The 24,472-nt window shown below is 38.5% G+C and overlaps 1 protein-coding gene across 4 annotated transcripts in view; it reads left to right on the top strand.

Annotated features, from left to right (window-relative positions):
• NAP1L1 (nucleosome assembly protein 1 like 1) overlaps positions 1-22,858 on the top strand; it is a 35,336-nt gene extending 12,478 nt beyond the window's left edge. For 2 of the 4 annotated variants that reach the window (XM_054816240.1, XM_054816231.1), the window contains exons 2-15: positions 3,997-4,031; positions 4,735-4,823; positions 8,180-8,282; positions 11,414-11,555; positions 12,017-12,097; positions 12,343-12,468; positions 12,974-13,045; positions 13,715-13,854; positions 17,327-17,472; positions 17,556-17,575; positions 18,759-18,881; positions 19,879-19,911; positions 20,288-20,338; positions 22,135-22,858. In XM_054816240.1, coding sequence (XP_054672215.1) covers positions 4,015-4,031; positions 4,735-4,823; positions 8,180-8,282; positions 11,414-11,555; positions 12,017-12,097; positions 12,343-12,468; positions 12,974-13,045; positions 13,715-13,854; positions 17,327-17,472; positions 17,556-17,575; positions 18,759-18,881; positions 19,879-19,911; positions 20,288-20,338; positions 22,135-22,170 — 1,179 coding nt within the window. In that variant the 5' untranslated portion in view covers positions 3,997-4,014 and the 3' untranslated portion in view covers positions 22,171-22,858. Of the gene's footprint in view, positions 1-3,996; positions 4,032-4,734; positions 4,824-8,179; positions 8,283-11,413; positions 11,556-12,016; positions 12,098-12,339; positions 12,469-12,973; positions 13,046-13,714; positions 13,855-17,326; positions 17,473-17,555; positions 17,576-18,758; positions 18,882-19,878; positions 19,912-20,287; positions 20,339-22,134 lie in introns of all 4 variants that reach the window. The other 2 variants (XM_054816215.1, XM_054816223.1) reach the window with 1 other exon arrangement.
• The last annotated feature ends 1,614 nt before the right edge of the window (positions 22,859-24,472 follow it).

Raw genomic sequence — 24,472 nt, 5'->3', positions numbered from 1 at the left:
TGTGTTGTCTTTAAAGCCCTGCAAAGATAAGATAACTGTTTCTTTTCCTCTGTGTATTTTTACAGTGAGTAGCAAAACATTTTAAGTGAAGCCTCTGGGCACCTTTGTATTTCACCATAATGCAGTGCTACTGGTTGTAGCTCTTTAAGAGGGAAAGAAAATATTTTTACAAATAAGGAGGTTATTTGCCTGCTGGCTTTTGAACAGGGAAGGAGGCTACCCTTTATTGGCACTCATAAGCCTTTTCTTGCAGTCAGGAGGCTTAGAGTCTAAGTAGTATCTCAGCCCAAAGCAATCACCTAGACACTGAGGCTTCAAGTAACACAGCAGCTGTAGCCAGGTTTGTTATAATCCTGTACTGACAACTGGTGGACTGGTGTCTCCCAGGGACGTCTTCAAGGAGTGATACCAGTGAATGCTTCTTGCCGCTCATGTGCCAAGGTGCAGCTGCTGTGCACAATCCTAAATGCACCTGTGAAACTGGGAAGGACGGCTGTGTCTGTCTTGTGGAAAGCTGAGTGACATGAGTGCTATATACCAAGATTTAGTTTTGGGGAGGTACTGCAAAATAAATACTGCAGTGATGTATTTTGGTATTACCGATTGTGGTACATACTGTATCTGAAGCTCTGGATACTGGACTGGGACCTTGTATTAGGCATTGCGCAAAAATAGTGGAGGCTGTTTGCTCTTAAGGAATGCATTTTTTCAGTGCTTTTCTGCCTCTACAGCTTTTTTATCAGTAGAACTGTGTTTGCAGAGAAGCGTATGGTTGTTTAGGTAAATGACAATAAACTAAATGTGATGCAACTATATATCCATGCTCCTCGTGGGTTGCACAGATTAGTCTAAATGTCTGCCAGTGCAGTTCTGTTGGCATAGTGCCTTGTAGCCTCCTCGCACAAGAACTGTTGTCTAGAGCTGGCAGATGACAGTGTCATGACAAACAGTAGTATCTTCTCAGTTTGCAGAAGAACTCTTCCAACTGCAAATGTTCTGATATTGAATTGTGTAAAAAGTAGAAGGAAGATTAAAGGATGAGACATGAAAAAGACTGATGCAAGTAGAATAGGAAAAATGGGATGAGGCAGATAGGAACACACTGGAGGGAGGCTCTGAAATTGACAACTGCTTGATACAGTCTATTTTAATTTCCAAAAAATCTTTGAAGAATGTTATCTAAAGCCTTTGACTAAACTGGGTTTATTCCATAGTTGGAAAACATACAGTGCTTGCATGGATTGTTTAAACAACAGGAAGCAGAGGGTAACTGCCCCTTGCGATGAGGAGAGAGAAGTAAATGCTGGACTTCCCCAGGGTTCTTCAATGAGATGAACGCCTTCAGCATGATCAGAGAGATCTTGGAAAGAGGGGTGAACAGTGAAAGGATGAAGGTTGCTGATGACAGGTAGTTGTTCAGAATGATGAGAACAAGGGCCCACTGAGGAATTCAAGAACAGAGAGACTGCTGCTGAAACTTCCTCTGCTGCACTGTTGCCCAGTATAGAAAAATCTGAATTAGTTATGATCTCTGACCTGAATGTTGCAACTCAGAAACAGGATTTTAGTGCTTTGATACTTGAGTGATAACATCAGCTTGCCTGCATGGTTTCAGGGAAGATGAGGGTTAGTTTATGAAATAAAAAATTATTATGAGGTTGTTCAATACCTGCACTTCCTGAGCTAGTGTGTTTTTTCTGAATGTGATTGAAAGCTTGAAGAGTTTCTGGGGGAATGCTTGCCATGTCATTGCTTTTTTTTTTTCTAGGCATCTGCTAATGGCCATTGTGGAGATGGGGTGGATACTTCTGAAAGCTTTTAGGCAGGACTTGGTCATAGCCAATTTCATGTCCTCATTTAGAAAAAGTTTAAATGAACTGTAGTAGTTGGTCTTGTCTCTTTCAGCAAATCTATATTTAAGGTGTTTCAGCTGCTGTTTCATTTAGCCCACTGGCTTGGTGAGACCACAGGGCTTGTGTTGTCACTAGTAACTAACACCTTTGTTGAAAAAACTGCCTCTAGTTTTATGGAAAGTGAAGCTGTATTTGATGAGGAGAATGGAGAGAGGAAATGTTGGTCTCCTCTACAAGGAGCAATAACAGTTTGTGAATGCAATCACTGTGTCTGTCACATTTGCATAGAAATGCATGAAAGGCAGGTGAACTGTTCTTCATGCAAGGCCTTTCAAGGTAGTATCACCATGCAAAAGAACAAGTTAAGACAAAATGTGTAAGGAAAAGTTGTATATTTTGCATGGATAAAAAATCTTTTGCAAATCAGAAATAATGCTAATTGTTATGTCACTCAAGAAATATGGGGACATCTAAATGTGAGTTGTAATTGTAGTATGATATCGGTTGCTATAGGTCTTCAGTCTGTGTTATCTTTTGAGAATGGTGTCCAAAGGAGACTCTTTGGAATTGTTATATAGGCAGCTTGCATCCATGTGGAAACCTGAAGTCACAAGACAGGCAAATGTGATCTGAATTTCAAGAAACTTCAAAACGAGTCAAAAATGTTACTGGAACTCCTCAATTTCTTACTAAACTGTTAGATGGCCTTTGGTTCAGAGCAGTGCTGCCATTCTATTTGATAGCAAATACTGTATTTTTCTGAAATAGATTGACAAGTAGTTGGTTCTTTGTTTTTCGGCATACTAGGGAATTTAAACTTTTTGATTACGTGCAGTCTCCTAAATACTTTCTTGGCATTTAAAAGTTGTGGTCCTAATGTCTTCATTTAGATACTTCCTTCCCATGTAATTGTTGGAAAGTAGTTATGACACCAGAAACATGTATTTTGATTATATGTAGCTGTTAGAATCTAAGATTCAGAATTTAACATGTCTTTTCATACTGACTATTAATGTCCTGATCTTACTGGGGTTGCACACTCTGGACAGATCAAGTGCAGTTTTCATTTTTTTACTGGAACACACACCTCCAACACTTTATAATGCATTCCAATGACGATTTTAGAGTTGAACTTTCTGAAAGAAACTTGTATTTGTTTAGCTTACTGGACAGCAGCTAAAATGGGGACTCTAAAGTAGTGGTTTCCAAGCTTTCTGAGCCAGTGGATTATTCTTGGTGTCTCCCGAACCATTGGACCTAAGACAGTGGTAATGAGACAGTGTTTTCTTGTGTGTAGTATTGTCTCTGACTTGAAGCTACCCGAAACATCTTTTTGGAGACTAGACTAAGTACTGTTTTGCTGGTAGAAATTGTTATTAATCTTGTAATAAACTTGAGAACATGGGTGCTTCATGGTATGCAAGATTTGCAATAGTCTCAACATATAATGTTCCTAATTACTGTGTCTGTAATGTCTTTATGATGATACTGAGATACTTAAGAAAATTCTGATCATTCAGGACATGGAAGTTAGTCATGTTACATAGCTTGGCACCTGGCATCAAATGTTGTGGGTTTTTTTAAAAATGTTGCAATTCTCTGGGTATTCTGAGGTACTAATTGGATTGGTTTTGTAAAGTTAGGATTGAAAGTAAATCCACAAAAAGGCATCTTTAGTATTAAAAGAAACTGATTTAGCTCTAAGTATCCTCTGTCTGCAGTTACATGCTGGAAATGAGTAAAGTGTTACCAAAAAGGTTCTAGCACCCTTTTTGCTTTGGTTTTTCCCAGGTTATATTTTGATTTTATACTTCGGTCTAGTTTTCAATCTCTGGTATTAGTACGGTCCTATGATAGAAAATGCAACATGGCATTTTGCTGGTACTTAAATTTATGTAATTAGATCTATTGGTTCTAAACCAGAACAAAGTCTTTCAGTATTTCTGTATGCTTTAGAGTGAGAGCTCAAAAAGTGCATGGGAGATATGCCACTCTTCAGACTATAATAGGTATTTATCCCATTTCTTAAAGCTGACATGGTTTGTGTTTCGTTCTTCTCTTTAGTATTATGGCACTTGCCTGTAGACCTTGTAAGTGAAGTCTAATGCTGCTGTTCTTACATTCTTGGTTTTTTTTCCTCTAGGGTTTGAAATCTAAGAGAATGGCAGACATAGACAAGTAAGTAAAAACTGTAGGTTACTGAGGCTCTGACTGTGTCCTATGCTGTACCTCACATGGCTGTGATCTCCAGATACTTACTTGGTGGACAAGGTCTAGGTAGTGGTCTTGGCACTGTGATAAGATGGGAGGGTTTTAGCATGTGGGGGGTGGGGGAAGCTTGAGTTGCTCATGCCAAATGGGTTTGGGATGTTAATTGTAAGTAAATCAGAAGTGGAAAAGGCACCAGTCAACTTACTATGTTAGTTGGAATTCTGGAGGGGAAAACCCAATAGTACTGCCCATTACTGTTGTTTCACTGTATGTAGTTTTTTTTCTGTACTTTGAATGCTCATATTTTGTGGCATTTGAAGTATAGTTTAGGTGAACCTACCCTCAGTTCTCAGGGCCTGCGCATCTTAACAAGGAGGATGTGTAGAGCAGAAGGAAGCCTTGACTTGTTGATATGAACTGGAATTCTTTTGTAAAAAGGAATCTTCTAAGTTCTGGAAAGCGGGTAGTTCTTTACGCTGTTCTGAGATTGTTGAATATGAAACTTGAATCAGTCTTAATAGCTAAACAAAGCCAAATTTGTCTTCATAGATCAAAACTGATGCAGCAGTTTGCTTCTACCCACGTGATCTCTAACTTGAACTCTTTAAGCTCATTATAGCATTTTTTATAAAATTAACTTCTTGATCCTGTTATTGACTATTCCTAATAGCAAAGAGCAGTCTGAACTTGATCAACAGGATATGGAAGATGTTGAAGAAGTAGAAGAAGAAGAAACTGGTGAAGATGCCAACAGCAAAGGTAACGTTGAAAAGAAAAGTTGCTAAGCAGCTGCATGTGTACTTTCTAATTAATGTGTTAAAAGGATTGAAGTTCAGTAAGGCCAACATGTGGCTGCATGTCCTGCACGTGGGTTGGTGCAATCCCAAGCACGACTATAGGCTGGGTGAGGAATGGATTGAAAGCAGCCCTGAGGAGGAGGACAACTTGGAGGTGTTGGTTGATGAGAAGCTCAACATGAGCCAGCAGTGTGCACTTGCAGCCCAGAAAGCCAACCATGTCCTGGGCTGCATCCAAAGAAGTGTGACCAGCAGGTTGAGGGAGGTGATCCTGCCCCTCTACTCCGCTCTTGTGAGACCCCACCTGGGGTACTGCGTCCAGCTCTGGGGGCCCCAGTACAGGAGAGACATGGAGCTGTTGGAGCAAGTCGAGAGGAGGGCCACAAAGCTGATCAGAGGGCTGGAACCCCTCTCCTATGAGGACAGGCTGAGAGAGTTGGGATTGTTCAGCCTGGAGAAGAGAAGGCTCCGGGGAGATCTGATTGCGGCTTACCAGTACCTGAAGGGGCCTACAGGAAAGATGGTGAGGGACTGTTTGTCAGGGAGTGTAGTGACAGGACAGGGGGTAATGGGTTTAAGCTGAAGGAGGGTCGGTTTAGATTAGATGTTAGGAAGAAATTCTTCACTGTTAGAGTGGTGAGGCACTGGAACAGGTTGCCCAGAGAGGTTGTGGATGCCCCCTCCCTGGAAGTGTTCAAGGCCAGGTTGGATGGGGCTTTGGGCAACGTGGTCTAGTGGAGGGTGTCCCTGCCCGCAGCAGAGGGGTTGGAACTAGATGATCTTTGAGGTCCCTTCCAACCCAAACCATTCTACGATTTTACTGCTTAAAATAATAGGAAATGGTAAAACATTAACTACTGATGCACAACTGTGTAAATTCTAAAGGAAGGGCTTTTTTTAGTTGTGTGATTTTTATTAGCTGCAGTCACTCATTTTGGTCATGGTTATTACTAGTTCAGGCAGTGCTGGCCACCTGTAAGGATGTATAATTGAAAAAGGAGGGATCGTGGGTATGTGACTAGACTCTTTCAAAACTAAAACAGTTAAAACCTTTTTTAAAATGTGGAGCTTTGGGTAGAGAAAAATCAGGTGCATATGTATGTGTGTGTGTCTGTTTTGATCAGTTGCTTAGTAGTTTGCTGCTGAGTTGTTTGATTGTGAACAGAACAAAAATCATGCTTAGTGTAACCACTCTTAAAATCAATAAATCCTTTTTTTCCCCTCAACAAAAAACCTGAAAATGTACCAGAATAGTTGTTTTGTGTGTGCTGAAGTGTCTTATTCATGCTTTGTAGTTAAAGACTGGAGGCACAGACAGAATCTGAAGAGAAAGTAGCCAAAAGAGAACTAATAATCACTGCAATAATTTTATTTACTGCTGCTTATAGTGCCACATTATGTGATTGCTTGCACAGAATAATAACACTAGAGAAAAGTAGGATAATTTTGCTCAAGATGATGTTAGAGACTTTGCTATATCTATTGAAAAGTGTTTTCAAAACTGGATTGCAAAATTCTGGGGAACACACTGGTCAGCTGAAGAACAGCTTACAATAATTAAATGGTAAGTATTCAGATATCCCAAAAGAACCTAGAGATGAATAATGTGTATTTTCAGTGATTAATACCAGCTATCGTAGATGAGGATCTGAGGGGAAATCATACTGTAGGAATCTTGGAGGGAAATTAGATTTTATAAATCAGAAACATGTTTTAGTAGTAGGGAAACTTGACACAGTATTGAGCAGTTCTTTTGCATCTGTAATTCTTGCTTGTCTAGTTTTCTAGTATTTTTTCAGGCACAATTTTTCCTTAGGTTTTACTGCTTTACTTTTTAAAAATCTAGATAATTCCATTTTTAATTATGTCAAAGGTTCTTCTGTGGACGCTAAGTAAAGCACTCGTGTTTTTAGAAAAAACTCTTTGAAGAAAAAATGTTCATGGATGCAAGAGCTTGCAAAACAGTATATGTGGTCAGATTTCAATTTGAGGGGATGTGGCTGTTGGCATTGGCATACCATGTGTATACTGATTTGGTATTAAAGTATAACTGGTAACATACTCAAATGGCACAATTGGGTAGGTTTCCAAGTGTATAGGAAAGACTAATGAATAATAAGACCAGAGAAAACTAGATACCTAGATGAGTAGTTGTGTTGACTAATGTGAAGAAGCACTTTTAAGAAGTGATTACAGCTTGTACTGCTAAAATGTAAACTGATTGCAATCATTATGGAGAAACAAGACTGCTTTTTTGGATGTTGCTTGAAACATAACTTTTCAGCATGTAATTTCAGTGCTAGGATGTAAAAGTAGAAGAGAATATTCACATGTGGTTAATGTAGTGAAGGACATAGAAGTGGAAAATCATGTGCTCTTTCCAGGAGCTTTGTGTGTCAGGAAGGATTAAAAACTTCACTCTAATTTGAAGGTATTGGAAGAATGCTATATAAACCTTGTATCTTATAAGGAATGCAAAATTTGCCTGTCTGTAGACATTGAGGATGGAGGAAGAAGGCAAAACATCATGATAAAAACTGATTATAAATTCTTATTTAAAAAATATGAAGTTTTGAAATTAATTCCTGTAGGTTGAGGCACAGATTTGGAGCAAAGCAAAAGGGTTGATGTTAATATGGATAATGAGAACACTTAGGCTAGGAATTTGTTTTTTAAATTTTCTTCTACCTTGTATTTCGAAACTGGTTTCCCATTTGGACAGAGTGCTTTCTAAAGATGCTGTAGATGATACACGTCAAGGACCTAGTACTGATATTCTGTATTCAATAGCGTGTCACACTATCCTAATTAATAATTTATTCTTTTGCAGGAAAAATAAGGTAAACATAGATTTATAAAGCAGTTTTAAATCCAAGTCTGAAACTGTTTCTTTCTGTTTACCTAAAATGGAATTAAAATCCCCATTCATAGAATGGTTTGGGTCCAGTTCTGATTCCCTTCTTAAAGTAAAAGCACAAATTCTTCTACCTTGCCTTTCCTTAATGAACTCAAAAGCAGTCAAGGCAAAACTGATGCTTTTAGGGGCATCATATAAAACCTCTCCTTTTAACAAAAAAGCTCAGCTTGCTGAATAGTGGCCATTTTAATGCAGGTGCTGTTTCCATATTCAGAACAGGATGGATTTGGTCCATGCTTCCACAATGGAGAGGTGTTTGAAATACTTATTTGCCAATGTTTCTTTTTACAAGTGTATATGTAGTAAACTTACTGCTCTTTTGTAGTATTTAAGTAACATTTCTTTCAAAATTAGTCTAAAAGAGGCACTTTCCACTTACGTAACTTTCTTTTTTAATTTAGCTCGGCAGTTGACTGTGCAGATGATGCAAAATCCTCAGATTCTTGCAGCCCTTCAGGAAAGACTTGATGGTCTGGTAGGAACATCTACAGGATATATAGAAAGGTACAGCATGTGTTCAGTATGAGCAGAGTGGTATAAATGGTTCTTTTGTTTTCTGAATAGTATTGTCTGTAACATTAATAGCACAGTGGTTTATGGCTGCCCAGATAGCAGGAAAACTAGTATAGTCTGTCTGTAGTGCATCTCAGAATTGAAGAGTTTTCATTTGGGCTTTTATGACAAGAATGCTAAAATATTTACAGTGGCTAACCCTGTCCCCTGCAGTTGCAGTATGGCACACTTTAGAAAGATGCTTACCTGCTACTTGGAATGTCTTTTGTAGCTTTGCCTTAATCATGAAACATCAGTTATCTTAGGTATGAACAAATACTTGAAGACCTAGTGTCTCTAATAGTCATTTTTTGGTTAGAGTGTAACCAGGAACTAGTTGAGAATGTTGTATCATTACTTGGTGTGGTCTCCTTCTGCATCAAAACTTGAAACAATCTTGTACTAAAATTTTCTTTACTTGAACTGTATTAACAGAATTTTCTGTCCCTCTTATGTAACTTCTGCTTGTATATGAACACTGCACCACATCCACAGGACTTGTAAAGCATACAACTGTCTTGCTGCAATAGGGTCCTACATTGCTATTGACTTGGACTGCAGCAGCTACTGAGTAACAGGCATTGCTGCTGCTACTCCTACTCATACCACTTTCCTGTTAGACAATAGCATGGGAAAAAAGCCCATTTAACTAATGCTGTCTCCTAATAAATACTGGCACAAGAAAGAGCATGAAGTCAAAGGGTACCCAGGTTCTTTTTCTTCTAGATAGCTGTACACTACAGGCTTTCTATACCCAATATTTTTCTTCTGTTTTTCAACAGATGTTAATTAACCCCTACTAATCTTTCAGGTTCTTCATTTAAGTGACCAAAGTTGATTTACATGATATCCTGCTAGTCATCTGCTCTCTAAGATACTGTACCATTTCTTCATCAATTCCAAGTACAGTAGTGCATTCTCTGTCACAGAAGCATTGCAACTTTGCCAATGTACCAAATGCTTACCTAACTTGTAATATGAAAATAACTGAGAAGTGTGTGTAACTTGAGTCTGCAGTTTCTCAACATATGCATGCTGACTTAACCATGCTTTACAGGTGCCTCTTAGATGTCTTCCCAAGTATCATTTTGAGCTTATTTATCTACAGAGTCTAGACACTGAGATGGCACAAGTCATCAGGAGTCTGGGATCCTAAAAGCCTGTTATGTGGGCTGTTAAGGAACTAGATGCATAAGCTGGTAGGAAACTAAACAGGTTCCAGGAAAACATCTGTCTGCTCAGGCTTCGAATCTGCGAATTGCTTAGCAGCTATCCAATAACTTACCTCTTCACCTGTGCTTCGCCACAATAATTTTAATGAAACATACTTTCATAGAGTAGAATTGCCCTCAGCTGCTTGCAGGAGGTTGTATTCTTGTGTGATCATAATATTTGCTAGTGGCTTGTATTCAAAACAACAGGTTTTACTTGCCATTACTGTACATGTGCAGTCCAGTTCAGATTTCTTGGTCTACTTCTTCATTTTGGATTTACTTTAAGAGCTGTGTCTTTCATGAAATAACCTTTTTTTAAAAGTACAGAGTTTATAAAGGTAGGGGAGGTACTGATTGTGAAATTTGAACTAGTTGCCATGGACTGTAATGAAATGTAGCTTTGACATGTGCAAAAGACCGTAGATTCCCTAATAAAGGGGTTGAAATCTTTACTCTGATATATTGGAGTTGGACATGCTGCATGTACGTCACTACCTCTTAGAAATTTCATAGTGCTTTATATGCAATTGCTAGGACCTCTTAGTCTAGATATATGCGTGTGGCGTTAAGTGGGCGATTGTTATATGACTTATCTGTGTGATCATATTTTCTTCCTTAACACTTCTCTTCTTGAACTAACTGGACTTGCTACTTAAGTTGCTGTTAGTTCTGATATTATACTTGAAGATAAAATTACAGCAAATGATTAACTTGTCTGACTTCTGGAAAAATGTCAGAGTAACAAGAGTATTATCAACCCTTTATGAGCATACATGACTAACTTCAGTGCTTTCGGTAGTTTGTGTAGCAGATGTACTTTTGCCCAAATTGGAAGGTTAAGGGAAATCTCGATTTGATGGTGATATGCATATTATCTGAGTAACCAGAAATAGTATATTCATGTTGAGTATAAAGCTGTCAGGGAGAAGGGTTCCGCATTATAAAGCAAACAAGGATGTTGGAACGTGTGCTTGTCCTACCTAATAGAGGTAAGATAGCTTTAGTAATTAATATGAACCTTCATGTTTAACTAAGCTAATATGTTCTTGGTTACTTCCTCTAACCTGAAGCTGGTCCTAACAATTAAAAGCAGTTGTTTACTACTGTGTTCTAAATAATGTGGCACAACTGCTTCAATAAAATAAATATGGGAAGTTAACATAGTAATCTTCTGGAGCCATATGCTGGGGTTTGGCCTACCTCACAGGCAGTGGAGGCTGTCAGCAATCTGCCCCATGAGTCTCACCAGTAGCCTTGATGTAGGTAACTTTGTCCTAAAGTCTATGTTAGCCTATTTTACTGAACTGAAACTAGTATTAGAGTTGTAGCTGACAAGTATTTAAAATGAAGATTGCATTAATTGTTTTCCTTTCACACATGTGTAATACAGTGGCTTATTTAGCAAAACAGTTCTGGCACACTTTGGGAGTGACAGCTAACATGTTACAAGACAGTAGTACCAGCTGCTTTCCTGAGTGAAACAAAAATGTGAATTTTGAAGATTAACTTCCGTGGTGAAGAATAACTCAATTGTCTTGAGCTTTTTCATAAAACTAAGTCAATTACTGATAAGACCTTTTTTAATTACGCTCAAACCTGGTTTTAGTATGAAGTTTTATTGCTCATGATGTACGTAGGTGTTTGGAATACTCTGGTTCCTACTGAGTTTAAGCCTCAGTTTAAGAGGCTGTGCTAACAGTTTCAATCCACATGGGTCATAGTTCTGATCTGTACAGCTTTCTAAAGCTCAAAATAGTGTAAAATCTGTTTTGATGCAAGTTGGTTAACTTGCAAGGGGACTGGTTAAGGAGGGGTCAGTATGTACTTAGAATGCAGTGTTAGTAACAGTTCTGTCACTGAATTTTTCAGCTTGCCTAAAGTTGTTAAAAGACGTGTGAATGCTCTCAAGAACCTTCAAGTTCAGTGTGCACAGATAGAAGCGAAGTTCTATGAGGAAGTTCATGAGCTGGAAAGAAAGTATGCTGCTCTCTATCAGCCCTTATTTGACAAGGTATTTTAATGCTAATCTGACTTGTACTTAAAGCTTTAGCTAAAACACAAGGGAATATAAACTGAAAGCTTTTGCGTGTTCTGAATTACTTTGGTCTCGTATGTGCCCATTCAATTAAATTGATACTGTTTTACTGCCCATGTGAATATCAGCTAAGATTAAAGGGGAGGAAGGTTCAGACTGTTCCGTGGTTACCAAAATCACTTCAATCTACCAGTCCTCATCTTCTTAATTGAAGATGTCAGATAGTACAGTAACTTTTCTGGAACTTTGGTGCTTACTTTAGTGTGTTGAAAAGCTCATAAGTACTGAGTCATCTTCTAGGGTCAGAAGAAAAAGTTTTGATAAATAGTTAACATATTTACTAATGGTGTAACGTTAGGATTAGGAATTTGTTGGTCAGGGCATTGCTGGTTGCAATGACTAGGAAATACGAAAATATTCTTGGTGTATTCTTCCAGCGAAGTGAAATCATCAATGCAATTTATGAACCTACAGAGGAAGAATGTGAATGGAAAGCAGATGTTGAAGAAGAAATTTCAGTGAGTATCTTAATTGGTTCTCATCAGTATCTCATCTAGGAAACAACATTCAATACAGTAACTAAAGTTTAAAAAGAAAAATTGGATGCATAATGATAACTTCTAATAATGATAATTCTTAATGATAAATTTCATGTGCATGCTTTAAGTATTAAATCTGTACTGTTATCAACATAAAACTGTTAATGAACCTTGTGGACACTCTTAAAATTAAGAAAAACTAACATTTTTATTCTATCAAGGAGGAAATGAAAGAGAAAGCCAAGCTTGAAGAGGAAAAAAAAGATGAAGAAAAAGAAGACCCTAAAGGAATTCCTGAGTTTTGGCTGACAGTATTCAAGAATGTGGACTTGCTCAGTGATATGGTTCAGGTAGGTGGTGGGTGGTGCAGACTTGTTTAACGTTGTGTTAGTACTTAATCCAGGTGTCTTTAAGAAAGGAGTAGAAACAGTACATTACTTGATGTGTCTGTTGGAGAGCAAAAATGGGGAAAAAACCCCAACCTCAAGCGTCATCTCTGATACTTCATTCAACTGAGAGCGCAGAGCAGTCTGAAATACATTCTGTGTTACTTGTTGAACTTACTTTACCTTACTAATACATTTTCTGTGTTTGTAGGAGTGTGTGTATGAGATGTGTATTAAATATTGCTAAAAACTGTACTTGATGTTTGTGTGGGTTTATGTTGTGTGCTGCAGTGGAAACTGTACAGCCATTGTTGCCATCTGCTGGTCACATTTGTGAAAATGTTTCAGTGCTATAACAAGGTTCTTGATCTATGTAAAACTCATTCTAAATGTCTTTTTATCTCTGCAGGGTCTTAAATCTGTGTACAGTGTAATGTTATGAAAATTGAATAAACTCTTTTCTTTACAGGAACATGATGAACCTATCCTGAAACACTTAAAAGATATTAAAGTGAAATTTTCAGAAGTTGGACAGCCCATGGTTAGTTTAACTTATTAAACAATATTACTTTTGTGCTATCTTAAGACTTTTATTTGTATATTACTGTGGTCTGCGATAGCCAATTGTCTTATGGCAATCATGAGAAATATGCAGCTGCTTCTTGTCTTCTGAAAAACAGTACAAGGACCAGTAATAGTCTTTCAGTATGATATGAATTAATTTATACTTAATTTAACTTCAAATACCTTCAAATTCTGATGAGTTAATAACTTGGCCTTAGTATCTGATGACTAAGTTTCACCTTTAAATTTTGATACCTTCAAGTACTTGTTGTGTAACTGTTATAATTGGATATAATTTCCTTGTCAGAAACCAGATAGTCTGCTAAGTTTTATTTCAAATTTAGAAGTTACCTCTGTATGTTAGCACTAGGAAAGCTGTGCTCTGGGAGATCTTGTGTCAAACCTGCAAGCAGTATATTAAGTAATAAGCACAAGATCAACGTGGTAAATGAAAACATTTGAAGATTAATTGTACAACTTTGGCAGCAAATTCCAGAATAAGTTACGTGTATGCACCATTTTCATATTGGCAGAGATGGATATGTTCCATTGCATGTGTATTTTTGGGGTTGAATTTTAGGCACTTAAAAGTTAAATATACATGTTGCTGAATTGCTAAAGTTGTTGCTCTGCAATTCTTTTTAAGAGTTTCACATTAGAATTTCATTTTGAACCAAATGACTACTTCACAAATGAAGTCTTGACAAAGACGTATAGAATGAGGTCAGAGCCAGATGATTCTGATCCCTTCTCCTTTGATGGACCGGAAATCATGGGTTGTACAGGGTAAGTGCTAATAAATAGCTTTAAGGCAATGTAACAGTTTCTTCCTTAGCATTATCCAACTGTAGACTTACATCATCTTGGGAAGGTGCTGGAAAAGATACTGCTACCTAATAACTTGTAAACAGCTGGGTTTGACTTGAGTATTTTAGTGTATTTCAGTAACTTCAATACAATGTATAAAACTATATATTTAATCATAGAATGGTTTGGGCTGGAAGGAATGTTTAAAGGTCATCTAGTCCAATGCCCCTGCAATGAGCGGGGACATCTTCAACTAGATCAGGCTGCTCAGAGCCCCGTCCAACCTGACCCTGAATGTTTCTAGGGATAGGGCATCTACCACCTTTCTGGGCAACCCTCATGGTAAAAGATTTCTTCCTTCTCTAGTCTGAATCTACCTGCTTTTAGTTTAAACCATTATCTCTTGTCCTATCACTACAGGCTCTATTACAAAGTCTGTCCCCATCTTTCTTATCAGCCCCCTTTAAGTATTGAAAGGCCACAATAAAGTCTCCCTGGAGCCTTCTCTTCTCCAGGCTGAACAATTCCAACTCTCTCAGCCTTTCCTCATAGGAGAGGTGTTTCAGCCCTCTGATCATCTTCGTGGCCCTCCTCTGGACCCACTCCAACAGCTCCATGTCTTTACTGTACTGAGGACCTCAAAGCTGGACACAGTACTATAGAGGGGTCTCACAAGAGTGGAGTAGAGGGGCAGCATCACCTCCTTCGACCTGCTGGTCACACTTCTTTTGACGCAGCCCAGGACACGGTTGGCTTTCTGGTCTGTGAGCACACATTGTTGGATCATGTCCAGCTTTTCATCCACCAGTACCCCCATTTTACCTTCCTTTCCTGATTTCTTATACATGGTAATTGAGAGGTCTTTCCCTCTATGGAAAGTGTCCTTAAAGTATATATAGAATATATATTATATATGCATATAAATAAAAAATTCTAATCAGTATTTATCTAGAAATACTGTTCTGCAATCACTAAAGCTGAATTGGAAGGTGGATGGTGTTACCTTTTTCTAAGCCTTGATATTTTTTCAAAATTTATTTGATCACTTCTTTTAATTCTTTTGTATTTCTAACATGCAGCATTTTGGGAAGTATGTTACAGTTCCTATATTGCAGTTGTCCAGTTTGTTTTATAAATGTTGAATGTTTGCCTCTGACTGTCTTTCAGTTGATCTATTTGCGAAATGGAGAACAGTTATCTCCTATTAACTCCAGGTTCCTCATGATTTTAAAGATCTGTCACTCCTTTCTCTGATGTCTTTTGTTCTAAATTAGCTGTTATTCCTTAGACTAAATAATCTCTTTATTCTGTACATGTCCTTCTGGTCACAAGAAGAAGGACAAGAAAAACTTGAGTCTTACATGATTAGCCTTACAGGTACATCAGGGTTCTGTGCATCATGAGCTGTTCAGCTGCTTTTGTGTTAATGTCTCTTCTCTTCGGTTCTAAGTTAGTTATCGCTCTATCGCTGCATAGTCAGGGTTGGTTTTACCCTTATGTTACTGTGCAGTTACTAATACTGAGTGACTTACTACTTCATTTCCCGGTCACTTAATGTAATATATTTCTGGAATGTCCTGTAAGATGTATTCGTAAGTGCTTGAGTGGCTTTGATCAAACTCTTTTGTCTTCTCCAGTTTGGACTGTTTTGAAAAGCATAAATCCTGGCAGAGGTCACTGTAAGATGATTCTCTGCTTCTGTGAAAATGATATATTCCTAGTCCTTGTTTTGTGTTTAAACTAAGAGAAACCTCTTATCCCAAAGTAACTCCCTTCCTTCCTTTGAGTCTTTAAAGGAAACTAATCAGAAACTTCAGCACTTGCAGATGGTCTTATTCATGTGACTTCTTCATTTACAGGTGGCCAGGTGCCCACCAGAGCTGTTCTATCACTCCCCCTCCTTAACTAGACAGGGGAGAAAAAGCATAATGAAAAGCTTATGGGTTGAGATAAGGACAGGGAGAGATCACTCACTAATTATCGTCATGAGCAAAACAGACTGAACTTAGAGAGGAAATTCATCTAATTTATTACCAAACAAAACAGTAGAGGAATGAGAAATAAAATCAAATTTCAAAACACCTCCCTCCACCCCTGCCATCTTCCCGGGCTCAACTTCACTCCTGGCTTCAATCTTCGTCCCCCGCCTCAGCAGCACAGGGGGCAGGGAATGGGGGTTATGGTCAGTTCATCACACAGTGTTTCTGCTGCTTCTTCATCCTCAGGGGGAGGACTCCTTGCATCATTCCCTTGCTCCAACATGGAGTCCCTCTCATGGGAGACAGTCCTTCACAAACTTCTCCCACGGGGTGCAGACCTTCAGGAACAGACTGCTCCAGCATGGGTCCCCCACGAGGTCACAAGTCCTGCTCTGGCGTGGGCTCCTCTCTCCATGGGTCCACAGGTCCTGCCAGGAGCTTGCTCCAACATGGGCTTCCCATGGGGCCACAGCCTCCTTCAGGTGTCTCCACCTGCTCCGGTGTGGGGTCCTCCACAGGCTGCAGGTGGAATCTCTACACCCCCTCATCCTTCCTCCATGGGCTGCAGGGGGACAGCCTGCTTCACCATGGTCTTCACCATGGGCTGCAGGGGGATCTCTGCTCTGGCACCTGGAGCACCTCCTCCCCCTCCTTCTGCACTGACCTTGGTGTCTGCAGAGTTTCTTACATCTTCTCACTCCTCTCTCCAGCTGCAAAAGCTCTCTCTAACTGGTTTGTTTTTTTTCCTTCTTAAATATGTTATCACAGAGGCGCTGACTGGCTTGGCCTTGGCCAGCGGCAGGCCCGTCTTGGAGCCGGCTGGCATTGGCTCTGTCAGACACAGGGGAAGCTTCTAGCAGCTTCTCACAGAAGCCACCCCTGTAGCCCCCCCTGCTACCAAAATCTTGCCACGCAAACCCAACACATCCCCAGAACTCTGTGTGTGTCAGACAAGTCTGTGGGCATGATTTAGCAGGATAGAGTTAAAACAAACAAAAATACCCCCAAAATGAAAAAAACCCCAAACAAACAACTAAAACCCAACCAAAAACTACACACCTGTTTGCATTATTTTAAGGGCTTATTGATTACAATGATAGATGTGGAAAACCTTGGCATATTACTAGCATGACTGGATATAGCATTACTTTGTAATGGATAGGTAGCACTGAAAATTGTGACACCATTCTTTGATACGAAACTAGGTAGAACTCGGCAGCAAATGAAAATTAGTATTTCAGAGATAGAGCGGGGAAGGAGAAATCGTTGGATGAAAAAACTTCAGTCCTAAAATGAACCTGTTACTTTTGCTCTCAAAAGTATAAACTAATGAAAAGATAGCACTGAATAAATACTACCTTAATACTTTATATTCACTGCATCCCTTGCTGTTGTGATAGTTTCAGTAGATACCTGTAACAAGGCAAATGGTATTAATGCAGCTGATTTTTTCTTTTTTCTTTCCTCTCCAGTTGCCAAATAGACTGGAAAAAAGGAAAGAATGTTACTTTGAAAACCATTAAGAAGAAGCAGAAACATAAGGGTCGTGGAACAGTTAGAACAGTGACAAAAACAGTTTCTAATGACTCCTTCTTCAACTTCTTTAGTCCTCCTGAAGGTAAAGTGAACAGCAGTTTATCTGCATTAACTTCAAGTGTAGTATGTACTTCACTTACTTGTTTCTTCTCTTTTTTTCTACAGTTCCTGAAAGTGGAGACCTGGTAAGTTGGCTTATTTAAAATAACAGGGTGTTATACAAAGTTTGTGCTTAAATTATTTGGGAATTTGTTAAACAGCTTCAACTGTTTCTGTATTTAATACTTGTGATGGATAGTATGTATTTGAGTTGTCTTTAGTAGAAGGACTATTTATTGAGTTGGATGGTAGAGTTCAGTTTAGTAAACTTTAACAGCTTATCCTTCCTGAAAGCTACCTTGAAAATTGTTAGCAGTTCTACAAATATAGTGATCTTTATTATTAGCTGTTGGTCTAATGGGTAGTGTAAATCTCTCCCTTTGGGCATTGTTTGGATGATCATCTCTAATGGCTGCATGTATCTGGTTTGTATTTCATGCTGTTAAAAGTTTCCCAAGCTATTAACGCTTGGAAAAAATAATAAAACAAGAGTAGAAAACTGCAAGAGCCCACTCTTTTGTCTGCTCACTAGTAGAAAACTGTGGCAATAAGCCATCTCTTTGTAGAGAGGAAAACTACAAAAAACCCCACTTAACAGTACTGAATACATCATGGAACTTGAGTGAGAAATCTGATTTAAAGCCTCCAGAAGCATGTGGTTAGAACTCCAGTTGGCATGGACCCCAAAAGCTGTATGTTCATAATGTTCAATTAGATAACTTGTCAGGTGGGAGACAGCAGAACATGTGTGTAAACAAAAGGAGTGAAAACCTTGGCTTGGATTGGAGAGCATTTTTAGGTGTTCAGGTGCCTCACAATGGCTTGCTTAATGGGAATCATGGAGGCAATACACTGCAGGAATCAGAAGTAGCTTGTAAAATCTTTAATTAGATAGGCTCACCTGGCTAGTGTTTGGCTCTTAAGAGTAATGTGCATATGAACTGAAACTCTATGGCAGGTATTAAACAATTTTTCTACTTAGAACAAAAGCAAGTTGTTGGTGGGGGAAGAATAAAATTTAAAACTCCAGAATTTTGTATAATTAAGCTTACTGAAGAAGCACACACCCCCACTGCATAATGCAGGTAGGTTGTTTAAAGTGTAAAACTTGACTCCACAATTTCAAATCTGTAAAGCAAATCCTGAACCAAAAATGTCAGTACATCAGATTTGTATAAATTTGGCCACATCAAAATCTGTGCAACTTGTGGTTTTGTGTCAAAAGCAGTTATCAACTTGCGATTTAGGAAATAATGTTGTTTTATGCAGGATGATGATGCTGAGGCAATCCTTGCTGCAGACTTTGAAATAGGTCATTTCTTGCGTGAACGTATAGTCCCCCGATCAGTATTGTACTTCACAGGAGAAGCTATTGAAGATGATGATGATGATGTAAGTATAATGCTCTTCCAAAATGCTAAAAACTTTGAAATAATGTTGTTTAAAGACTTCGGGTAACTTCTGACTTTTATAATGTTGGTATCCTTAGAATGGGATGTATCATTAGTTTCAGTTGAGCTTCCTAGAGTGTTTAGTAAAGGGTGGAACAAAAGTAATTTATCTTTGGAGTAGTGACTTCAGAGTTTTGTGGCAAAAGTAATGGTAGAAGCTGAACATTTAGAGTCAGAGTTGAATTTTGTGTATAAGGCATTCCTAGGCTGGTGTACCCAATACTTTGGTAGAGCTATAATGAGCTGCCAGAGAACAAATTAGTCTAGCTGCTCAGTGTGGTGTTTGTGCTTACAGTGACACTAGGCTACCAAGTTCCTTGAGATTCAAGCCTGATCCTTTCAGAAGGGCACTCTTATAAAATGATAGATAAGCACATTCAAAGCATGCCAAGATATTCAAAGCAAGCTCTGCAAAAGCTTGAATGAAGTGCTTTAAAGGAGCTAAGCTTGAAAAAGAAACCACAAACCCCTAGAATTTTATGTGTGTAAAATATCTTCTCTCTCCTGCCCCTGCACAAAGAAGGGCAGTTTGATTTAGCAAAAGATAAGTCCTGCCTTAGAATTAATTTATAGAATGTAAAATGGTAGCGCTTAGTCCAAAGCCTTGGCTGGCGGGAGTGGAAGAGGAAAGTGACTGGCTGTACAGCTTGCCTTAGGTGTTGGGACAGCCTACTGGCCACAAGTGTTATCACAGTCTGATAAGCTCTTCCAGTGCTGCACATAAGGAACTTAGGATAGACACTTTTCTCTGCCAGGGAGTAGCTTAAGAGATTGAACGTTGTTCATGGTGATGCATAAAGCGCTTTTAAATCTTTTAAGTATAGGAAGCTCTCTTAGAGCACAATACAGTGTGGCTGCTGACTGAGTTATCTAGCTGTACTTGAGCCATAAATGGCTGCATTTATGACACTATCAAAACCATTTATTTTCTTTCCTAGTATGACGAAGAAGGTGAAGAGGCAGATGATGAGGTAAGTTGACAGATGGCCTGGATTTAAGTGGTTTCCCATTTGTATTTTATCTGGAATAAGAGTTCCTTTAGTTTTTGAATGTTCCAGACATTAAGTTTTAAGTATTACTTATGAATGGAAGATACAATGCATTGTTTTGTGGATCTAGGGTGAATATTTAAAAAAACCAAAACCCGAGACAAACCTAAGGTACAAATTAAGTTGCAATTGATGTCAAAAGTTTATATGCTTTGTGTAGGGTGAACTAATATAATATGCATAACTTCAAGTAGTAATGAATTTATTTGAGTAGAATTTAGTCTTAAACTTCTCAAAAATGTCTTGGGAAACTGAATGTGGATAAACTGGAGAAATATAAACAGATATTTTCTTTCAGGAGGGGGAAGAAGAAGCAGATGAAGAAAATGATCCTGACTATGACCCAAAAGTAAGGAATTAAAAAGAATGTTTGTAGTTTGTATATGCATACACACACTTAAAATTCTATGTAGGTTAAATCTTGATTTTTAATTTAAAGTATTTAATCAATAGTTCCTCTAGTGAGTATGTTTTGGCTGAGGCTGTTTCAGTCCCAGTTCTGACAGACTAATTATTGCTAGAGCAACTTTTTTTTTAAAAGTTCTTTCTCCATGAATTGTTTTGTAAAAGCAACTTTTGGCTTCGAGCACTGAATTTAGTCAGGCTTGGTTTTTTATAAACTTGTCTTGCAGCAGGTTGCTGCTAATGATAAAAATGTTCTATATTGGTTTGTAATCCAGGCTGAGTTTTGGGGAACTTGTCACAAACTGACTCTGGCACAGATTTTCCCAGCAGTACAAAACAGAGGCTTTTTTCAGGGTAGATAATAGCAAGTCTTTTATTGCTTGAGGTAGCAGAAGACAAGGTCCAGGAATACATCTACAGCCAAGTACTAAAATGTGAACAGCCAAGAGCAACTGGCAGCTTTCTTATTCCATGGGAAGGGCAAATGACTACTCGGGCTCAGTTTGCTGGAAAAGTGGTTCTGAGCCACTCCATAGCTTTTTCCTAGCTGAGGGAAAGGCACATTTGGCCACCTGAAAGCATCTAATGGTGGTAGGTGAAAGTTAGTCATGAAAATGAATTCTGTGAACTCCAAACGTCTGCTGCAAAATGTGCTTTCAATTTCAAATGAGGAGGCAACGCTTTTCAGTAGGAATGGTTTGAGCTACAAAGTACTATTGAAAGAGTTACATACTCTTAGCACTGTATCTAGAAAGATGTAGGGTGTAGAACTACTAATCAAAATGTACAACCTGTTGGTAATGTTTCACCTGCTATAGTGTATTCAAATTGCTTCCTATTCAAGGATGTCTTGGAATGGAAATGAAACAGCTGCAAGATGGGCTTCTTATTTCTACCATTTCAGATTGCTTTTCTAGGCTAAACAGAACTGAGAAAGGGCAAGACTGTATGCTGAGTTTCACAGAACTGCCAAAGGGCTAGAGACAGTAGTGGTACTATAGTGCATTGACATAAGAATAAACAGTTGTAAACTGATCACAGGCTGAAAGTCAACTGAATTTATTAAAGCACTGTGGTCCTAGAATAGCTATCCAGACCAAGGTAATGGAGTAAAACTTGCAACTGAACTCTGCACCCAAAAAGCCTTTTCCTTAAATTCCCATATTACAGTGAGATATTGTTGGTTGTCTGTTTCAATATAACAGAAGGAATTTTCCACATTAGAATTTTCTAACAACTGGAAATTATTGCAAAAGATGTTTCCAGAATGGTAAGAATTTACCATGATGTAGTGTTCCATTACCTTGCTCTGCAGTGGCTTCTGGAGTAAGGCCATGCCCTTGTTAGCACAGGAAGTCTCTTATGCCTCAGTGTAGACGAACTGGATACTTTTTCTGAGCTGGGTTGTTTGTTACTACCCATAACTCTCCTCCTCCTTTTTCCAGTTCTAGTGTTTTTCAGAGTATCCTACCACACTTAGTTCTGAACAGATTTTTTTGTTCTGGATCATATACATGATATACATATATAGTGCATATATATGCACTAATTAAGCCAAAATAAATGCACTGTGGATGTTGTCACATCCAAAACCAGCTGTATTACTAATACTAGGCAATTAGGTTAAGGGAAAAGATGAAAACTTGAATATTGGAACTTGAGAAAGTACGTTTAGCAATATTAATAGTTCTTTTGAAACACTGATATCTGTAAACTGATATTTTCTTTTTTTCTCAACAGAAGGATCAAAACCCAGCAGAATGCAAGCAGCAGTGAAGCAGTGTGTATGTGGCCTTGAGGATTACCTGCACTGTAATAGCCTAAACACAACTATTAGTTACTTACAGCCTTATGTTTTGTATCTTGGTAGAATTAAGTAACCAATTTGTTAAAAAAAAAATCAAACACATAAGAACCGGTTTAAAATGTAGGTTCAATCTACCTAGCATTTTAACAGTATAATTTTCTGCCAATATGTAGAATGCAGTAAATCCCTTTAAAGCATGAATGTTAATTCATTGCTACATAGTTTGGTTCTTGTGAAGTCTTTGTCATGTAGCTATTAGACTGCAGCTGTGAAGATTATCAGAACTGTTAACTGAGACCAATATTTGTTTAGAGAAAACTCTCTCCTGAAGAACCAACCAAAGTATTTTTCAGCCCAGTAGTCTGAACGGGTTTAAGTCTGCTTGCACTAGCTGTGCCTTCATTACTTTGTTATAGAAATGGCAGTGACTTGTACTAACTAGGAGATGATGATGCATTTTGAATTTGACTACTTGAGAAGACTAGTATAACTTGTTTAATTTTCAACGAGACCACATTAAACATTCATAACTGTCAGCTTGTTTATGCTATGGGTTTTGTATTTTATGTGACATAGTGATCTACAAAAGAAACCTAGTCATCATATTAAGGTTATTGTTTACCACTGGGGTGTGAATAAAACCTAGTATTTTCAGAAGCTAGTCTTGTTTTATTATGATGTGTGTATCTGCATGTGTAAACTGGTAAGGCATATCTTTCATGCTGCAGTTCACTTTTTACTAGAAACAAAAGTTGAGAGTTACTGAAAAGTAAATTGCATAACACTTTAAAAAACAAACACAATAGTTTGGGAAGTTTGATCCATACTTTCCAGTTGCAGTGTGATTATTGTGATTGAGAGAGACATTTTGGTGATTGGTCAACACTGCCATTTTGGAGAAGACAAGTTTTTAGAAGTGGGGCTAGATCTGATAAAGGACTTTGGTATTGCTGTGCCTGACTCTAAAGCATTGGTTATTAGTATGAAATCTGGAGCCAGGAAAGGTGCCTTGGTTTTCCAGTCTGCATAGACAGAGCTAGGTTGTCCTGAACAAAATCTGCCCTGCAGCCTAGGGGAGAGCTAGAACACTTAGCTGTACTCTAGTTTGTACTCATTATATCATCTACAGAGGAGGAAACAAACCCCAAGGAATTCCTCTCTCCTCACTTCATGTTCTGTTCGCTATGCTTATGTTTGCATGTTCTGGCTTATACTTTGTCCATATTGGATGCTCATTGTCAGGTGAAACATATGGGCTAGATCTTTCTTATACTAACCTTGCCTCTAGCCTAGCAGTGGAGGTGCTCTTGAGATGTGGATTTGAATGCACTCAGCTTGAAGAGACTATAAACTGATATCTTCCATTTGAGTTTTTTCAGTAAGATGCTACTGTACTCTGTGCAGTTTTGTCCTTCATATAATTGTAGAAGTTCTGATCTTGTAAGCAGGTACCCAGATAACTTTTTTTTTTTAGGGATGGAAAGGCCTTTGTAGGGTTATAAAGATATATCCAGCTAGCCATGGATCTATTTCTGCAGTAGCTACTATTTTTTTTCCTTTTTTTTTCTTGCCACTGATATACTGACTTAGCCATAAAAGCTTAAAGGTTTGAAAAGAGCAGGGCAAGCATGAGGCACTGGCCACATGAGGATGGGACTGGTGGAAGAGTTTCTCTATCATGTCTGTTGCTTGGAGGGTAAGTAATATAGAATGAAGCTTATCCCAAGCCCCCTTTGAATCCTCAACCCCCCTGAGAGGAAGGTCTAGTGTGCTCTGACTAAACTGATTTTTATTTTTTTTTAATTTCCTTGAAGGTTTAAATATCACCCTGCTTCACTTCAGAATCCCTGTCAGGTTTCATCTTTCTCCTCTCTAGATATTTATGGATGTGAGAGAAGCAGTTCTTGTTCTCTATAGCTGTATATAAAACAGTACGGTCAAAGCTGTGCTCTTTGGTGTTTTTTAGGTAACACATAGATCATAGCATAGAAAAATACAGTAATGAGAGGTTAACATCACACTCTCTGGTAGCTGTGTGTTAAAGTAGATGTGGTTGTGTTCTTGTGATATAAATCCTGACAGAATATGCTTATCCTTTGAGGCACTGACCCTGTCAGGTGTTTGGGTTTCACTTGGTCTCTTCTCTGAATGTCTCCCAGGGTTGAGTTTAAACTTAAACTTCAGGGTATGTGGAGACCAAACTGATGGTATGTTATGAGCGTGAGCAGTCATTAATACAGGGCTTTGTGGCTCATACTTTTGGAGATGAGA

Source organism: Grus americana, chromosome 1 (assembly GCF_028858705.1).
Source record: "Grus americana isolate bGruAme1 chromosome 1, bGruAme1.mat, whole genome shotgun sequence".
NCBI classification, from domain to species: domain Eukaryota; kingdom Metazoa; phylum Chordata; class Aves; order Gruiformes; family Gruidae; genus Grus; species Grus americana.
The sequence above is the reverse complement of the archived record's forward strand: the minus strand, read 5'-3'. Positions and strand labels throughout refer to the sequence as shown.